At 33.4% G+C, this 20,454-nt stretch overlaps 1 protein-coding gene across 17 annotated transcripts in view; it reads right to left on the bottom strand.

The window, feature by feature from the left end:
- Nucleotides 1-20,454, bottom strand: part of WDR17 (WD repeat domain 17) — a 117,698-nt gene that overhangs the window by 32,855 nt on the left and 64,389 nt on the right. For 13 of the 17 annotated variants that reach the window (XR_010112074.1, XR_008625272.2, XR_008625271.2 and 10 more), the window contains 9 exons: nucleotides 18,051-18,235; nucleotides 15,079-15,247; nucleotides 12,756-12,847; nucleotides 10,398-10,480; nucleotides 8,305-8,391; nucleotides 4,209-4,373; nucleotides 2,026-2,228; nucleotides 406-555; nucleotides 189-319 (listed from right to left, as the gene is read on the bottom strand). Coding sequence is in view for 13 of the 17 variants with exons in the window: in XM_063604001.1 (XP_063460071.1) it covers nucleotides 189-319; nucleotides 406-555; nucleotides 2,026-2,228; nucleotides 4,209-4,373; nucleotides 8,305-8,391; nucleotides 10,398-10,480; nucleotides 12,756-12,847; nucleotides 15,079-15,247; nucleotides 18,051-18,235 (1,265 nt within the window). In the remaining 4 variants the exon portion in view is untranslated. The remainder of the gene's footprint in view (nucleotides 1-188; nucleotides 320-405; nucleotides 556-2,025; nucleotides 2,229-4,208; nucleotides 4,374-8,304; nucleotides 8,392-10,397; nucleotides 10,481-12,755; nucleotides 12,848-15,078; nucleotides 15,248-18,050; nucleotides 18,236-20,454) is intronic. The other 4 variants (XM_034959445.3, XM_057302216.2, XM_008977080.4 and 1 more) reach the window with 1 other exon arrangement.

Below are 20,454 nucleotides of genomic sequence, written 5' to 3'. Positions count from 1 at the left end.
ACAAAATAACTATATGTTATCTCATGTATTGTTTCTAGTTTTACATTTGCTTTCTTATAGTGCACAGATTATGGTAAGAGTTACCCAATGAATTAGAATGGTACATGTAAATATGTGAATAAAAATAGTTGTAATGATTCATGTTGGCTAAAGGGAAAATATTCGCATTTAATTCCTGTAATACTTACGGATAAACATTCTGAAAACCATCTTAGTTTTTTCACTTGAGAATTAGCAGTTAGTTTTTCTATTTCCTGTCTAATATCTCTTGACACTTTACCACACAGTAGAGGAGGAGTGCCTGGTTCTATAGCATAATCTGAAGAACAGACATAATTCAGTGAGAAAATATTTCTCATAAAACTTATTTAGAAATAAACTCTAATACATGTATATGTTCCATACCAGTGTTCCCAATAATTTCTTCCCAAGATCTGTCTGCCAGAATATTTATTTGTACGGGAGTGACTAAGGCTGTTAATGACCACAGTCTCACTGTAGAGTCACGGGAGCAAGAGGCCATAGTGAAGGGGCGACTGGGATGGCAGGTTAAACCTGATGAAAATAAAAACCTATTTTAAGTAAAGTGAACATTGAAAAATATTTTTTATTTATATGTGCTTCATAGAACTTCTACAGAATTGAAGCTATGAAGAAATATTGTGAGTAACTGAAAGGTTCTCAGTCAACCTATCTGCATTTAATATACTGGCTGAAAATAATATAAGAATGCAATAAATTATTTTATATATTCTATAAATATGAATATAAAATTGAATAACCATTAGAGGCTGGAAATGGTGGCTCACGCCTGTAATCCCAGCACTTTCCTGGGAGTCTGAGGCGGGTGGATCCCTTGAGCCCAGGAGTTTGAGATCGGCCTGGGCAACATGATGAAATACCATCTCTACCAAAAATACAGAAATTAGCTGGGTGTGGTGGCACGTGATTGTAGTCCCAGCTACTTGGAAGGCTAAGGTGGGAGGATCTCTTGAACCTGGGAGGTGAAGGTTGACGTGAGCTGTGTTTGCGCCACTGTACACCATCCTGGGCAACAGAGCCAGAGTGAGACTCTGTTTCAAAAAAACAAAATAATAATAAAAAAAAGAAAGAAAGAAAAAAGAAAAAAATTATTAGAAAGCAAATGGTCATGGATGAAAATGTTAAAAGTATATTTCGTGTGGTTAAGCAGCAACAAGTATACTATAAAACCAATAGCATACATAGTATCTGTGAGTTAGTGGATGGGCAGATGACGTTCTAGTTAAAAGACGAAGAGTTGGGGACCTTTCAATTCGAATATCAACAAATATGATTCTCTCCCACACTCAGTCCCGCATTGCCTTGGCTAAAAGGCCATTGTGATCAAGCATATGGATCTGAACCTGATCTAGATTGAGGTTACTTTTTCTAAGAAATCATTTTTGGATTCTTAATCTGCCCATTTACTCCCATCAAAGTTTAAGGATGAGAATAAATACAAACAAGAATGAGAGTGAAGAGATGTGCAAATGGTAAGTAATCTGATTTTCCATAACCAATTAATTATATTAAAAAAAGGGATTATATTAAAAAACAAAACATTGTACTAAACATCCAAGAATAGAGGAATGGTTAAATAAGTGGTATCTACTCTATTACTGATTTCCTGTTAAACAACTTACCTCTGGAGTGATGTCAATGGAAGGGAGAAAAACAAAAGCCATACATGTATATATGCCCATCACAATATGTGTGCATTGTGTGTGTGTTTGTGTGTACACAGAAACACAGACACACCTGCAGACGGTGAGGAGAAAGACAACACAGTGCTAACAATAGTCATCTTCTGATAATTTTTGTTGACTTTTTCTTCTGCACATTCTGGTATTATAATAATAAACATGTATATTTTCTAATGTGAAAAATGTTATTGTAAAATAAAACACTGTATAACTTCTTCAAAAATACTGTATTCCTCAGAAGTTATAAGCATCATTAGTATGTCAATATAACAAATACATGAAAGAATGAAAGACACTTTACCATATACATCTGCACCGTGATCATACACAGTATCCACACAAGTTCCTTCTCGAGTGTCCCATACTTTTATAGTATAGTCCCAGCTGCCAGATATGAGCAGATATGGAATCTCAGTATTCCACATTAATCCTCTCACAGGTGCAGTGTGTCCATTAAGAATATTGATGCAAGCATCCTGAGTATAATCCCAGATTCGAACGGTACTGAAAATAGAATATTATGGGTGTGATAACATTCAAGTTATAATGTATCTAGAGTATTAACATATTCTTAATAGAGTATAATAATTATTTGTTAGCTTATCTAGAAGCATTTTATGTCTCAAGATATAAGGTTCTATTCATTTCATTTTAATTTAAAAAATAATAATTGTATATATTTATGTGATATTTTGATGTATGCTTACAATGTGGAATAATTAAATCAAGCTAATTAACAAATTCATCCCCTCACATACTTTTCTTTATAGGAGGTGGAAATGAATATTTAACTAGGCTAGTGCTAGCTTATTTAAACATATTTTCTTTCTTGACTTTTACTCTTATTACTGGTAGTAAACATATCATTTCACAGTTTTTTTAAATTATTATTATACTTTAAGTTTTAGGGTACATGTGCACAATGTGCCGGTTAGTTACATGTGAATAAAATTGCTTTGTTAAAATGAAATACCAAAAACAGCTATAACCAAAGTGGAAAATATGACTAATAATACAGATACAATCATTTAATATATTAAGATTATTTGTAAATTATAAAAGTATAACATGTATGATGATGGGTATTATTTGAAATGTCACTTGATATTTATGCTTTAATCAATACAGCAAATAATTCCTTCATGTTTTTGTCAGTGATATAAGTTGCTTGGTCAGTGTAGAATAAATCTTAGATCAAGTTAAAAAATTTAAATATAACTGGATTCGCGAAGTTACTTGTATCTATTGACTGTACAAATGTTACTAAAATTAAAATTTAACTTAAAATCAATTTAAGACCTCCAACTGCTAATTTTGCTTAGACAATTCACAATAATTTTTTAGTCACAGATATATGCCAAACTGACAACAAAATAGTAGTACTTCAAAAGTATTACTGTTTTGCACTATATAGGAGATAAATGATATATTCTTATTTCTTAAGGCATATCCCTTTCTGCTTTATATAAAGTTTCATTTCGGCCAGGCGCAGGGGCTCATGTCTGTAATCCCAGCACTTTGGGAGGCTGAGGCGGGCGGATCATGAGGTCAAGAGATCGAGACCATCCTGGCCAACATGGTGAAACCCTGTCTCTACCAAAAATACAAAAATTAGCTGGGCGTGGTGGCGCACACCTGTAGTCCCAGCTACTAGGGAGGCTGAAGCAGGAGAATAGCTTGAACCCGGGAGGCAGAGATTGCAGTGAGCTGAGATCATGCCACTGCACTCCAGCCTGGCGACACAGCGAGACTGTCTCAAAAAAAAAATTTTTTTTTCATTTCTTCTTTGTCCTCTTAAGCTTGCACACGACAATATATCAAAGTATATTACAATCTAAAAATTTTGTTGCTAATTTCTTATATATGCTAACATTTAAATATTTTACATTTGATATACTTTCATAAATAAGAATACATTAAAGGGATTTGTATCAAAATAACTTAATGTTATTGTAGGGGCCACTAGAACAGGTGTCTTTCCTTTTATGACATGTTAGGTAGTTAGGCTTTGAAGTCCCAATGCATGTTTTTTGGTCAAACCCAAGAAAGGCTTTTATAGGCCCCACTGCAAATGAGTGTCTGAGGCTCTCCAGGCTGAAGCGCAGCATCTGTGAGTTCTGCCATGAGTACGGCAGTATAACTGATTTCCCTACCATTCTGACTTATTTCAAGTCATAACCTACAGAAATCTCCTCATTATTTATCTTATTAAATTTGGATTTATGCCAAAAATTCAATGAAAATGCTTAATCATTCAATACTAAATCTGTGGTTCCCAGCTACTCTGGAGGCTGAGGCAGGAGAATCACTTGAACCCGGGAGGTGGAGATTGCAGTAAACCACGATCACGCCACTGCATTCCAGCCTGGGTGACAGAGGGAGACTCTGTATATATCTATATATCTCCTATAAATATGTACATTTCTAGGAAAATATAAGCTTATGATTTTAAGGACTAGAAAATTAGAATCCAAAAATACATACCCATCATCAGAACCACTGCAAAGAATTCCCTCTCTCAGAGGAGACCATTTAACATGAAACACTTTTGCTGTATGCCCACTAAATACTTTCAATGGTTGATCTGAGCTGGTGGCTACATAATAAACACGAACATTTGTGTCTTCACAGCCAGTGGCTATCATGTCTCTGAAATATCATCAATGGAATATTGACATAGGATAAATATGATATATAACTAATAATTAAAGGTATACCATAGCTCTAATTTCTAAAAGTAGAATTTTTGCTTCCTTAGTGAAGTTAGACTAAAAACTTACATATGTAAAAAATCGTGTATAATCACGCTACTGCTCATTTACAGAAACTGCACCAGTATGGTGTGTTTCTTTCTGTGTTTTCTTTTAATTGGTTGAATTTTTATTTTATTTATTTTAGGTCAGAGGTAATGGTATTTCTATATAAGTTCTTTTTCAAGATGACCAGACTCATAATGTTCTGAATTTTTCTCAAACTTTACATTTTGCAACACTTAGGTCTTAAGAAGCATCCCAAATGGTGAGTGATGACATTTGCTTACTTGTTGGTGGGCAAATTATTATTACATGCCTTAGCCCATTTGTTAGATTGTTTTTGTGGCATGGGTACAAACAACAGTATTCTCACTGAAAGTTTTCTGGAAAAGCTCCCTGCAGACCAGGGTTGTCTGATTGGACAGGAAGTCACAGTCCAGTTTTCCATTCCTTTTTGATGGCTTCCCTTCTTTAAGATGCTTTAACTGTTTGATACAACTATGAAGCCCCTGGAAATAGAATATGATCTTTTAATGTTCTTTGCTCATTATTCTCACAATAGTGAGAATAAGCTAAGCAACTACTTGTACCTTCGTGATCAAACTTGGAATACTGCTAGGAAAGGAATTATGAGTACTAGGCAGACCTGTGGAAATCACGGACCTGCCAGAATAGTCTACTTGAGGAACATCTACTCTAACCATCATATAAACAGTCTCCACATGCTAAACCTAAAGAAAGGCAGTTACACACTGTGGATCACAACTGTCATCAAAACCCTTTCAAAACTTCAAACTGTTGATTTTGTCACATGGGTTATAATACTTATATTTATTTAAGCCCACATGTAGAAATACAGCAGTTTGCAAACTGGCAGCCAATCTGCAAATGTGCAGATTACATCTTCTCAAGATCCACTGATAAACAAGACAGTTTCTACATTTGGGAAAATATAATTTGCATATATATATTTACATGCATATATGAGTATATTTATATATATATGTATATACAGATACATAAAGTCAGAAATGATATCATAAACATTTAAAGAATGCACATAAAGATATCTAAATTATACGGTCAGAGATACCTTATAAATAAACTTTGGTATGTTCAAGGTTCACTTACCTACTAAGACACTAAGTGGAATATGAATACAGCAATTAAAACATTTTAAAAGGTTTCTAAAATTAAAAATGAAGTTTATTAGATATGCTTGGTAGTAAGCATAATAGTTAAATATAAAGGACTTCCAGTGTCATTTGAAAATATAGCTTTCTTAACTAACTAAACATATTATATTAATATCTAGCTTTTATTTCAACTGGCCAAATGGGTTATTAACTCTATAAAACAGAGAAATAGGAATATGGAACTGTTCTATTAGTCAGATACAAGGTAATTCTATTCATTTGCATATTTAACAAATATTTCTTGAACATCTCCTTTTTTCAAGGCACAGTGAGGGTCAGCAACTCAGTGTTTTGCTAAGAATATGCTGTTTAACACAGATAACATAGTTGGCAATCTCACAGGGCTTACATTTCAGAGGGTGAGACAGCCAATATGCAACCGGCCAACAAATAAAATTTAATTTTATTATATTAAGTGCTCCAAAGGCATATTATATGGGAAACTTACTTCATATGGGGGTCAAGGAATACTTTTCTGTGGTTTTTGAGCTGAAAGCTGGAGGATGGATAGCAGTTATCTATCTCCCACCCAGGTAGGGTGTGTGGTGTAAGGTGGGAAACAGAATCCTAGGTAAGGGGGCCAGTATAAGTGAACCTTGGGGTGAAAATCAGATGGCTAGTTCCATAAACTGAAAGTGAGTGTGGCTGGATGCAAGGAGTAAGGGAAAGCAAGCCTGGGAATGAGATTAATAAAATAGGAAAAAGATTATCCAGGGACCTTCTTGTAGTGCTTGCTAAAAGTTTTCATTTTATCCTGCAGTTAATGGGAAAGTATTGAAAGATTTAAGCAGTAGAATGGTGTGCTCAGCTCTGTGTCTTAAATGTTCATTCTGACTGCAACATGGAGAGGTGGGGTAGAGAGAGAGGAGGTGATGATAAAGGGTATAAACTGTAGAACTGACTTAGAAGGTTTCTGCAGGACTCTTAAAAAAACCCAAATGTTATTGGTTTAGTGGCAAGTTGATGGTTAGGAAAAAAAAGAGTATTATAATTTTTTTCTTTTAAATTTGAAACAGGGTCTGGCTCTATCACCCAGGCTGCAGTGCAGTGGCACAATCATGGCTTACTGAAGCCTCGACCTCCGGGGCTCAACCCATCCTCCCACCTCAGCCTCCCGAGGAGCTGTGACTACAAGTGTGCCCCACCAGTTTGACTAATTTTTTCATTTTTCTTTCTTTCTTTCTTTTTTTTTTTTTTTTTTAAGAGATGAAGTCTCACTATGTTGCCCAGGCTGGTATTGAACTCCTGAGCTTAAGTGACCCTCTGGCCTCAGCTTCCAAAGTGCTTGAATTAGAGGCATGAGCCACCATACCTGGCCAAGATGAATATTTAGACAGAGAAAATTACAGGAATTGGTGGCTGATTGAAAACAGAAAGTGAGATATAAAAAGGTATAAAAGAAAAGCCTAAGGATTCTGGCTTTAGCAGTTTTCCTTGTTAGCAATATTGGCCACTGAGATAGGAAATACTGGGGATGAGCTGATAGTGAGCTTATTTTGCATATAACCTTAACAGCATGTAAGGCCGGGTGTGGTGGCTCACGCCTGTAATCCCAGCACTTTGAGAGGCCAAAGCGGGTGGATCACCTGAGGTCGGGAATTCGAGACCAGCCTGACCAACATGGAGAAACCCCGTCTCTACTAAAAATACAAAATTAGCTGGGTGTGGTGGCACATGCCTGTAATCCCAGCTACTCAGGAGGCTGAGGCAGGAGAATGGCTTGAACCCGGGAGGCGGAGGTTGCCGTGAGCCGAGATCGTGCCATTGCACTCTAGCCTGGGCAGAAAGAGCGAAACTCCGTCCTCAAAAAACCCACAAAAAACAGTGTTTTTTACACATTCTTCTGCACTTAATGGAGGAAATACATAGGTCTATCATTTTGTAAAACATGTGATTTGACTCTGAACACAAGTATAATTAGGCTTTAGTACCTTACTCTATATTTCCCACATTTCATATGAAATAACATAATTCACATTGTTTTTGACAATATCTTAAATAACTTTGAATTTTTAGATATAATTTATATCCTATTAAAAGAGGCTTGAAACACAATATTCTAGGAAATGCAATGAGTTAAAGGTCTGATTTTAGTGGAGATTTGACTTGGATGTAATTTTAAATCTAAGCTGATTTTTACATGATAAATACTCGGCTGTCAAACAAGATTGACCTTTTAAAACCAGGCACTTAAGTTCCACATCGTGGAAAATTACCCAGTGCCAGAGGCATTAGCATCGGGTGGGGGACAATGCAAAGTCACAGTGGAACACTGGCATTGCACAGATTCCTAAGTGAGATTAAAAAAAGGGCCACATTTCTATGATAGAAGCCATACATGCAATGGACTCATTTCCATTTTTCATTAGTTAGCATTATTTTTTTTTCCTAAGTATTAGAAAGTTTTTTTGAGAGTAGGAAATCAATATTTGTAAATCATGTAAAAACTTCATGGAATAAAAATAACTAAACTAAATGAGCAATTTCAAGGCTGTTTCTCATTTGCTAGGCAAAGGGGATATTGTATAAATAGAGTGATAGATATTACCTTTGGAAATAGCACTAAACTTTATGGTTATTTAAAATTTCCAAAATGTAGTTATTATTTATTTCAGGAAAAAAAACACTTACTTATTGTTTTGGCTCCAATCACAACCAAACACTGCAGCTGGATGTTTATATTTGTGTAGCACTTTACCATCAATTGTTCGAATAATACTAGAATTAATTATAATACGTTAATAGAAAAACAACATTCTGAATACATTATTCAAGGAAACAAAGTCAGAATTTTAAATTTCAAATAGAAATATTCCAGGATAGAGATTTTGTCTACAAAGCACAAAGAACATCTGAAAGTACTGCATAAATGTTACCAATTATGAGTATATTTGCAACTCTTAATATTAATTATGGTAACCTACAATTAATATAAGGTAATAAATTTTGGTTTAAAAACCATTTTCTTGGCTGGGCACGGTGGCTCATGCTTATAATCCCAGCACTTGGGGAGGTCGAGGCGGGTGGATCACTTGAGGTCGGGAGTTCAAGACCAGCCTGGCCAACATGGTGAAACTCCATCTCTACCAAAAAATACAAAAAAAGTAGCCAGGCGTGGTGGTGCACACCTGTCGTCTCAGCTACTCAGGAGGCTGAGGCAGGAGAATCACTTGAATCCAGGAGGTGAAGGTTGCAGTGAGCTGGGATTGCGCCACTGCACTCCAGCTTGAGCGATGGAAAAACAACAAAAACCCTTTTTCTTATAGAATTTTTTTAAATTGAGGAAAACATAGTCTAATACATTTTAAAACAATCATATAACTAACATATACATTAGATTTTTAGCTTCAAAATGAGGTAGTTCAAAATTTATAGTGTTTAAAACAACTATTTATGAAGTTGGTTTTATGTACCATTGCACCAAAACCAAGACATTAAGTTATAACTTTTCATTGTATATTCTCAGTAATATAACTAAAATTCAGAGATGATCCCCCATGCCCTGCCATCACAAAAGGATTCTACATAATTTAACTGCAAAAATAAAAGCTCTACTACCCTAGTCTATTATTACCACAATGCAAAAGCTATTGATTCCATTAGAAAAAAAGCATGTACTAATTAATGTATTATGAAGTTTTAGAAGTGTATGGAAAAGACTGTCTTAAATGTTATTAGGCCCACCAACACTTTTGAGGTTACTGAGGAGTGATGGTGACTTATGCTTACAGGTGTTTAGTCACTGAATGTGATATCTGTCAAACAAATAATGCCCTGAAATACATGGTCAAACTAATTTTGTATCACTTAATCAAAAAACTCTTAGGCGCTTTTGTATTTTGGTATCTATCAATTAGCACATAGTTCCTTTCAAGGAAAAAAAAATCACTAATATTGTTGTTTCTGAAAATTTTAACTTCCCGGTAAGGATCTTTGGTTTCCATAACTATTGTCTTTTCTACTGAAATTAAAAAGTGAGTATGAGAAGACTGGAATGGCTTTAGCAAAACCTAACAACTTCTGTATTCTCAAGAACTATGAGTGTCTATACCACCTATCCACCTATCGAAGATGGCTATACCCATAGACAGCTACAGGGGAGGAGCATCTGATTTTAAAAAGTTTTTTAAACCAGGCATTTTTTCCTTACATATTTTTATTTGAAAACTTACTTATTTCTGGAACTTAACAGAATTAAGAAAGCACATACTTCTAAAACACAGGGTCAGTGAAGTTATTTCCTAACAAAAGGCATTTCCCACATGCATGACTTTATTTCTCCTTGCAAAGGCTTTTTATCCCTTTATAAATAAAAGCATCTACACAACTATAAACAAGTTTCTACGGCACTTAATATATGCTGAATCACCTGTGAAACTGAAATACTACTCTCCAAACAATGTGATGATAATTACTAAGACTGTGAAAAGTCCTTAAAGTTTCTTTGAGGCAAAGAAATGAGTCTTTTCATAATAATTCAAGTAGTATTTTCATTGAGAAAGCAACTGAATGCCTCATTAAACAAATTTTAAATACCCTTGCATTGTTATTTATTAATGATACATCATAGCAATATAGTATGTGCCTATATGGGCTTAAAAATAATGCCTCTGGGAGTTGGTAGAGCTGTACAAATGAAATCTCATGGATACACAGTTGGAATGATCAAATGAGTGCTTTATAAACAGTGTAATTTCATATCATGTATCATACATAGTACTTACCAGAAACCATCACTGCTGCAGGTTGCTATTCTTTTAGAATCTTTATGACTCCAGGCAACGCAGAATATTCCATTTGTTCCATGCTTCAAAAAATGTAAAATACCTATCAATAAGAAATAATTCACCCCTTTTTTCTCTTATATATTTACTTCTTCTAAGTATTACTTTTCTGTTAGGAATGTGCTTTAGATGACACTAACAGAGGCATTACTGTCAAGAGCAGAAACCTGAATATATACTTTAAACTAAAGCTGTCACAATTTAAAAGTGTTTTAAGATACCAATCTGTTGTTTTAAGACATAAATCAGGTGGCTCCATTTCTTTTTGTTGGATACAAGGTAAAGAGTCAAAATGTCCTTCTTAAGTCATCTGTAGAATTAAGCTCTGCTTAATGCCTTTTCCCATGAGTACCAGTATGGTGATGAAAACAGTTATCTGTCTGCTTCCAAACACAGTGCTACTTCAACCACAGTATAAGAAATGTTGCAAGTAGTTATTATTGGTTGTTTCTCTAAGTTTCAAAGTTCTATTTTATAAAGAAATCAGAATAGATTTCACGTTATTCCTATAATAAATCACTTTATATTTGCTTGATTCTCTGCTTTCTAGGACTGAGGAAGGGCCAGGGGATATAGTTAATAGATGGAATTATAAGAATTTTTAAAACTAGAAGGAACATATTACACATGAGAATGTCATTCATCAACAGTGTGATCAGTAAATAAAAGTTGTAATCAACCCATTTCTAAATTTTAATTAAAAACAGTTCTACTTTATATAGTACTTAAATTCCATTAAGGGGAAACTAAAGTGACTTTTTATCTTGTAGCTTAAGGTTGCTGTGTAAATATAGTTTTAACTTGTTAAAGCAATCTCCAGTTTGCTGTTTTACCTCTTTGGGGATCAAGGAGGGTAGGTTTATGCAGGCAGATTTAAAAATGGGACTAGTCCCTTTATTCATTCAGTTTATAGGGTGGAGGCCTTCTGTCAGCTTCATTTATTCCCATGAAAATTGCATTTATGACTCTCTACTATCCCATAATTCTTTCTGTGGAACACACGTAGCTTAGTTTATTAATGCTGGCATTGTTAATTTTTCCCTTATTTATGACATAGGATTTAAGCAATTTCGCTAGTGAATGTTGGGAAAGACATAAAGAAATACAAGACATGTCCTTGATACTAAAATGCTGGGTTTCCACAATCAGGCTGGAAGTGTTTAGGTACTAGTGGGCAGATCTGTGAGATTCCAAGTTGCCAAGATGCCATAAGAAGAAATCAACAGATCTAGTAAGTAAAGATATACAATTTTTGAATCTAGGCCATAAGTTTCATTTTTAGGCTCATCTCCTCTTATAATCCACTATTTATTATGGAATAAATTGTTGTTTTGGTGATGGGAGGGAAGATTGCAGGTTGTGGCATTGCTAAACTGAAAGGGTATTGTGTTACATGTAGAGAAAGGAAAGGATGTAACTGTTATAATCCTTTGTCAAAGTTTCCTTTTTTGAGTGCAAAATTGCTCACAGTGGTCCCTAAAGTTTTCCTAAAAGCTCTGCATTTGCTACACTACTACAAATAGTGGGGGAGCAGGACTACTAAGGAGCATCTTCAAAGGGATAATACTCTCTGTATAAATGTTTTTAAAACCCCAATTATATAAGCAGTTTTCAAAGAAATTATATATTTAATAAGCTTCAATAGTAATCATCTAAAATAAATGAAATTTCAAGACACAGACAATCTTAGATCATTTTCCCCTGATTCATACCTAATATTTTGTAATCAGATCATATGTATTTTTCAAATATTAATGGAACTCAGTAAAATATGGGATGACAATATAACTCCAAGACAAAGGAGAAATAAAATCTGTGATGCTACAAATACAAGAGAGCAGGTTCTAAGGCTCTTCACGGAATAATTGAATTTGAAAACTGGAAGAAAATCTAAGAAACTATATAATCCACCTTCATCATTTTTTAGGTGAAGAAACAGGTTTAGGGCAATAAAATGATTCTCCTTATGTCAAGAGCTAATTAATAACAGGACCAGGACTATAATTTGGGACTGGCTCTGAGTTTAGTCTTCTTCCTATTATTTTGTATTTGCCCAGATTTTGCGGAAGATGACTCAAAAATTCCTTTGACTCTTTAATGCAACTTCAGGTGACTCAGCTACAATTTTCAGAATTCATTTTAGTATGTGAGTATTCTCTAGGATTTTCTTCTAATTGAGAGAACACACATACCACCTGATTATTAAGTGATATTATATTAAGAAATAAAAATATTTACAAAATAAATACAAAATAGTATAAAACATTATATTATTCAGTAGCAATAAATAAATCTTACCTCATTAAATCGTTGTATAATTTTGCCCTTTTGAACATTCCAAATAAAAGCACCATTTCGGGAAGTTCCCCCAGCAATACAATTTAAACCACCTTAGGAAACAATTTGTTAGACATTATACTAAATGTTTCCCATAAATGTAATTCTTTAAAAAAATGTAACGTGAAAATGTAAGAACTGAGATTTGCAAACTAGTTCTTTAATTTTTTTATAATGGAAATTATTAACTGTATAAAAATATAGATAAAATAATAAAGTTAATGTATCCATTACACAGCTTCAACAATTATCAAAATATGGCCAATCTTGTTCTGTCTATAGCATCTGCTGAATTTATTTGGAGTAAATCTCTGACATCATATTCTTTCATCCGTAAAAACCTCAGTATGCATCTCTAAAAGACAGGGACTTCTTTATTGATCAAGACCAAACTATCATGAATATTAACAATAATTCCTCAATATTATCATATATTCAGTCAGTATTCATATTTCCATGATTATCTAGTAGATTTTAATGGTTATGAAAGTATTTCTATGAACAGATCACAGGAAAAATACAGTTTCTCCATAAAAACATAAACAATGCTTTCTGTTTTAAGAAATAAAAAATATTTGTGAAAATAAAACTACGCTAAGTGAGTAGATGGTCAAGGACTTAAATAAGTGCCTTTTGCAAGACAGTCAAAGAAGAGGTTTTCTCCATCAGAACAAAGGAGCAGCTGTCATCTGCTATCTAGGAATAAAAATATGGAGAAACTACTTAATGATAAATGATTATACACACTAAAAATGTTCTCATCATATTTCTAACATTTTTATACTGCTCTCCTTTTGGGGTTCTTAAATTATTGGGGATATGTTTCAAAATTTATTTGCATTTTTTTTCGTCTGGTATCTACGCTAAGATACAGAGGAAATTATGTAATTATCTATATCCTACTCTATTTCCATCCTTGTCAACCCTCGTTTATCTTTTAAATATCATCCCCACTTACCTCAAAGTCATGATTCCCCAGTAATCACATAACAGAAAATGACAGAATTTCCATTTTCTAAAATTTTTACTTTCTTGATGCAAATTCTCAATGTAGAGAGTGAAAGAATGCTATAAGTCAGATTAGATCTTCTGTGTTATGATTTGAAACAATAGTTTTTACAGTCATAAGTTTTATTCATGTTTTATGTTTCAGACAAATACTTTTGTAGGATGAAGAGTATTCAACTAATATGAGCTCTAGTGCAAGGTGACTGCACTGGCTGGTCCAATTCCCATATTGCTAGCCAAGGTAACCTACGGTGGAGGTGCATACTGCAATAATCAACAGAATAGGCTCAGTTATGTTCTGCTTAAAGGACAAACATTGTCATTAAGAGTTGTAAGTAAAACCTTTTTCTGTAATTCTCCTCATTGTAGGAGATGAAGGATACATAAAACAGTGGTCCTTAACCTTTTTCGTATCATGAAACTCTGAAAATCTGAGTACTAAGATACTCTTTGACAGATATAGGCGTATATACACACACACTAAAAATTATTCATAAATTTCTCAGAGATTCCCGAACTCTCTGATGAAATATAAAACCCTTGGAGGCCCAAATATTCAAAGTTAAGAATCCCTGTGTATGAAGAAATAATTTTAAAAATAAGGATGAGCTACATCCACATTACATGTAGTTATTGAATTAATATATTACTATTAAGCCAAATAAGTAAACCATTACATATACTTTAAAAGAGAAAAATTCATTTAGGTGTATGAAATTATTTGTTATGGGGAAATAATGTTTTGGGAGAAAATGTCAGAGGTTTCATAGGACATCTCTCCTTTATATGTACAGCAAGGTATAAGGTGGCATCTAAGATCAGAGATAAGATCTTATGATGGCATAAAAGTTCTTCAATACTTCAAAGGTGGAATTAATACAGAATTACATGGTTACAAGTGAACTGTTACTTGATATATAACCATAAACAGGATTTACATTAAAACTTTCCAGAAAACTTCTATCATGTAAATTGTATTATACTTCTAAAGGCATAGCTATAGAAATACAACTAATATTAGACAGGTAAAGATAATCCTGATTTACTGTGGTTTTTCTATATGACTTGTTATATAGAGGAAACCAGGAATCAAAGTGCCTCTGCAGATAGACTCTTCTTAAACCTCGCAAAAAGAGAATCAACAAATATGTTCACACTAATTTGCTCTACATTCATTTAGAACAAGATGAGATCAAGAGGAAGAAAGTAACTCAAATGAAAACAAAACTTTAAAAAGCCATTTCATTGTATTCCTAATTTCAATAAAATATCTTACCTGGAGCCCAAGAAAGGGAATAAATAACACCTTCATTACCCGGGGATGTGTACACTGCTGTTAATGTGTTTATATCCCAGACTTTTATAGTGCCATCAAATGAAGCTGTTGCTAAAAGATTAGGATCGTCAGGTTTGAATTTGCAGTCAAAGATAGTTTCCACATGTCCCTAGGAATATGGCATAAAAGAGTCATAATTATTGAGGAAAATTCACATTATTAATAGATGAACCACAATAATCGACACATGTATATGGTTTTCCAAATATTAATGCAAAAATATATAGGCAAGAAAAACAGAAAACTGGAATCACTACAGTGATTGAATGTTCTCTGTGCCATTACAGTATTATTTTGTACAGACCTAGATTTTAGTCAACCACGGTTCCTCAAATCAGCAACTAAACTCAAAGATGTTCAGAAGTCTCACTTTTCAGTTTCAATTCAGTGCAAAAGATATTTTCTATTTTTATTAAACTTACAGGATACTATGCTAGAAATCTATAAAGCAATTAACTCTTAATAGTTACCATATGTCATCTGGCACTATAATAGAAGACCAAGATGAAACTCAAACTAAAAGTCATTTAATGCAAATATTCCTTTTTTATACTAATAACGTACTCCAAAAGCACCTCATAATTTTGGCAGAAACAGAAGAATCAGGCATAACCCCAATTGTTAATGAGCCTTGTTCCAAAATTTTCTAGCAAGTCTATTCTTTGGAACCTGAATACTTGTTCCCATTACACAATGATTTGGATCCCAAACACCCACAAGACTATAAAGTGGTATATGCAGATACATATAAACATACACCAGTAAAGTAGTGCTTAACTACTGTGGGCCTTTGGGAAAATCCGTTAAGAGTCCAACATAAATAGCCGGAATTACAACTATTCTAAATGCTGGGGAATGGGAATCGAAATTTCTACTTTAAGCAAACGAAACTAACATTTGGGATCTAGAGATGGAGTTGAAGTACAAAGACAGGGTTTTCTAGTCCTCAACAAATAGAATAAGGGTAGAGAAGAAAGTCCTTAAAACTCTCTGTACTTCCATTAATACCAGAAATCACAACCCTTAGGAAACTACAAAAGTACTCGTAAAGTTTCTCCTTTAGGTGGAGGTAAAGGAAAGAAAAATCTCAAGGGGTAGCAAGAAGTAAAAATGTTGTTAGAGCCACTGGTTCACCTGGCTGAAGCTGTCCCATGTGGTCATTTCCAATGTTAGGAACATAATCAAGGCAGGGACTTACATGCAGTTTTAAATGTTATTTCACTGCTATGCCTTAAAATTTTATTTTTTGAAATATGAAAATTCACATAGCAAGAACGAAATTGTAAATGTTTCTTCTGTGTTTTCTTCTTACCAAGAGGAAGGTGGGTAAGACGAGGAAAATTTTGTGGCATTTTTCTTAATTTTAATGGAGCAAATATTCATATGGAAGTACACCTTTTAGAATGTTTATTAATAAGATTTTTAAAATTATGTAAGATTTTAAAAAATATTAATAATATTTTTCTCATCCTATGTAATCTGGAATCTTTGGAGATGCTTCATACATACAGCAGTTCAGAGTTGTTTCTTCTGGTAGCACTTCGAGAAATTTCAAATTTGGATCTGTGTTAAGAAAATTGAAACTATAAGGAAAAAATGACTGCCTCCTTCTGACTGGCAGACATTTTAAAGTGAGAAAAGCAACTGAAATAATTTATAATCAAGCGGCTTTTAGTATTTAGTATTCGGCATTTATTAGAATTATAAATTAACATAGATTTTAAGTAAAACATACTTTAATATGAAGTGTCATAGAAAATTTATTGAATTTAGATTGCATGCCTTCTCTTCTACTAATATAACTTTTTATAGATTTAAGTGAATTCTTATGTGTTTCTCCCTTCCCTTTCATAAATTTGTTTGAAAACAAATGGTAATTTGAAGTATACAAAAAGTTTACCACACTAGGAAAGAGTTTATATAAAAAGAAAAAGTGAGAAGAAAATTAAATCATCTTCAAATGAATATCTACAAAAGGAAAATTCAAAAATAATTAAGCTACAGATTATTTAAAAAATATTTTTGCTATAAATCATTTTTTCATTTGAGGATAAAATTAAATGAGCAGTCTTGAAAAGACACAATATTATTGATTCTTTCTCTCCCTTCAGTTACAAGGACAATTACATCTCTAGATTCTTTTTCTAAGATCAAAGGAAAATAATTAGCATTTAAAGGTTCCTTAAATGTCCAGATTAGTCTAATTCAAACTAGTGGAAAAAGACAGGGGCATTTTTAGAAACTTTAAAGTAGGGAAAATTAAAGAGGATTGTTTCCGACAAATATTAATTACAACACAGTATTTATTATTGCATGTCTTCATTCATTCATTCAACAAAATTTAATAGTCTTGCTATGTGGCAGATACTATATTAAGTAGTGGGGCTGTACCACAGAACACAACCAGACAAAAATGTGGGATCTCAAGGAGGTTGTATTCTATCTTATATAGGCGCTTAATTATCATAAAAACAGAATTCATAGAATCACTTAAGTATCATAGCAATTCAACAATAGAAACAAATCTTAGAAAACATAATCCAACCTTACTCAATTAACAAATGGGAACAATAAGGCTTTGAGTAACTGGCAGAGATCTACTTGTCCTTTCTCTTGAAAGGACATTCTATTCTCATTTTGCTTCCAAAATATACTACAGCTATGTAATTTTCCATTGTACATAAAATATAACTAGACATTAAGACTTCTAAAGTATAGTGGTTAAAAGTTATTTTAGTAGTTTTATCATCATTCTATGCATTTTCTAAAATGTTTCAACCAGCTACAATAAATTTCTAATATATTATTTCTTAGAAAAATAATTTCAAATAATATTCAGACAGGTAAAAGTAAAGATCATGGGTTTACACAAAAAAGTGTTACGTATAATAAAGGAATGACTACATACATACCAAGTCTCTAAGAAAATCCCACTTCTTAGCTCCCATATCATAAAGTCCAACTCCACCATCCAAGAAACAACACACTGCATGACCAGGAGGAAGAGAAAATGCTTGATTCTGTGTCAAAGTTGGGGGTGGAACTGCTTCGCTTGTTGAGGATGTATAATGATTTTTGGTTGGAGATTGGACTGAAACTAAAAATAGAAGAAAAAAAATCCTATTGGAATGCAACCACAGAGCTTAATTTAGAAAGATTCTTCATTAAAAAAAAAATCCAGAATCTGTACCAGTAAACCCTTTAGGCAATGATCATATTTTCTCCCACATAAGCAGTTCTTTGGGATTGCCAAAAAATGTAATATAAGCACAAAATTGGATATTATTTTAAAGTACAGATGGAGCAAATAGATGAAAATTAGTGTGTTGAGGAATCACAATCTGTTGTGAATATGTGGTTTCTTATCACCCCATAAATTAAAGCTCAGCATGATTATTTCTGAATTATAAACTTCCTTCAAAATACTGACATAATAGCTTATTCCCTCTTTCCACACACACAAACATATATGCATATAATTTTTTCTTTTAATATAAATAACTCTCTACCAACAATTTCCAAGCCAGTGAAAATAATTTTTTTGAGATTATGCATAATTCATTTTAATTTATCACAAATTAAGAATCACAACACTATCTGACCTGCACTGGCATCTCAATTTTCTTTCTTCTTCCTAGATGTTTTTTTGTTTGTTTTTTCTTTTTACTGTTTATAGACTTGTATTTCTCCTACTTTCAATTACATAAATATCACTGTGCTTATTTTTATATATTATTTATCCCATATTTTGTCTTCTTCCAAAAAGCTCTTCCTTAGAATGTGAATCCAGATATTTTCTTGCAAACATAATCCAAAATAATGACACTACAGTAAATTATAAGACCAATCGGTTATTAATTATACACTGGAATATGGAAAATATTTCTCAGTATTTTTTTTTTTTGAGACGGAGTCTCGCTCTGTTGCCCAGGCTGGAGTGCGGTGGTGCGATCTCGGCTCACTGCAAGCTCCGCCTCCCGGGTTCACGCCATTCTCTTGCCTCAGCCTCCCCAGTAGCTGGGACTACAGGCTCCCGCCACCACGCCCGGCTAATTTTTTTGTATTTTTAGTAGAGACAGGGTTTCACTGTGTTAGCCAGGATGGTCTCGATCTCCTGACCTTGTGATCTGCCCGCCTCGGCCTCCCGAAGTGCTGGGATTACAGGCATGAGCCACTGCGCCCAGCCATTTCTCAGTATTTTTAAAATTAAAATACAATTTTTCTTAGTTCATTTATTATGGATAATATTCATTTCTCAGAATCTGAGAATTACAGAAAGTCCAAACTAGAATGAACTACAAATGACAAAAGAGGCATTTGGTAGCAATGAATTTGGTTCACTAAAATTTCGTTGATATTTTGTTTAAAAATTAATATAATCCATCATTGGTTTTCTAACACTTTAATTGACATTATAGGTGGGTTAGACAACTTTTATGCACCAATCTATTTGTAAATCATGCTTTTCAGAATTCAGCGAGTATGTTTATTTTTTAAAATTTCATTTTCGCAATTGTTCTTTTTCCATACTTTCTGTTATATTAAATTGAGGGGAAAACCTAGAAGTCAAACAAGAGGTAATCTGAAAGGAATTGCTCGAAAATGACAAGACTGGTATGTTATTCTTTATATTTTCTGACTTTGTCTAATGGACATGGGCTACTTTTATAGTAAGAAAAAAAATGAAAGAAAAGAATCTGGTATTTCAGACATTCCATGACATGGTAGTTCAAAGCTTCTAAACAAATAAAGGAACTAACAATGACAAAAAAATTCCAAGATCCCTAAACAGTAAGCCAGCATCCAGCATATTACTTCTCTAGTCCTAATATTTCTAGACCCTCCAGTTTCCAGGTTCTACATTTATTAGGGACTTCACAATTTTGTACAAGGGGTATAGGTTCAAATATAGAGATTTTCTACTACTTGCCATTGTCTACCAATTAGACATCAAAATAACATTACTTTGAATAGCCATTGCTAATTACTTGGTATATTATAAAGATAGAGTAGGAAGGAAACAATCACTCTAAACTTTTCATCACTGAATTCCCTTCCCCATGTTTTTTATGATGTGTTATACAGAATGGGAACACTACCAACCATGCAGAGTAATCATGATAGACTTAACTGGAAGTCTATTACTTTTCCCTTATATTTGAAAAAATTTCTAATTCTAAACCTCCCCCAAATTTCCAGATTTTTCCTTTTTATAAATTAAGTGTATTTTATTTTTTCTTAATTACAGAGGCAATGAATGATACACAAAATATACACAGAAATAAAGAAGATACAGAAGATCCATAATACTAACTA

This window comes from Pan paniscus, chromosome 3 (assembly GCF_029289425.2).
Source record: "Pan paniscus chromosome 3, NHGRI_mPanPan1-v2.0_pri, whole genome shotgun sequence".
In the NCBI taxonomy this organism is placed as follows: domain Eukaryota; kingdom Metazoa; phylum Chordata; class Mammalia; order Primates; family Hominidae; genus Pan; species Pan paniscus.
The sequence above is the reverse complement of the archived record's forward strand: the minus strand, read 5'-3'. Positions and strand labels throughout refer to the sequence as shown.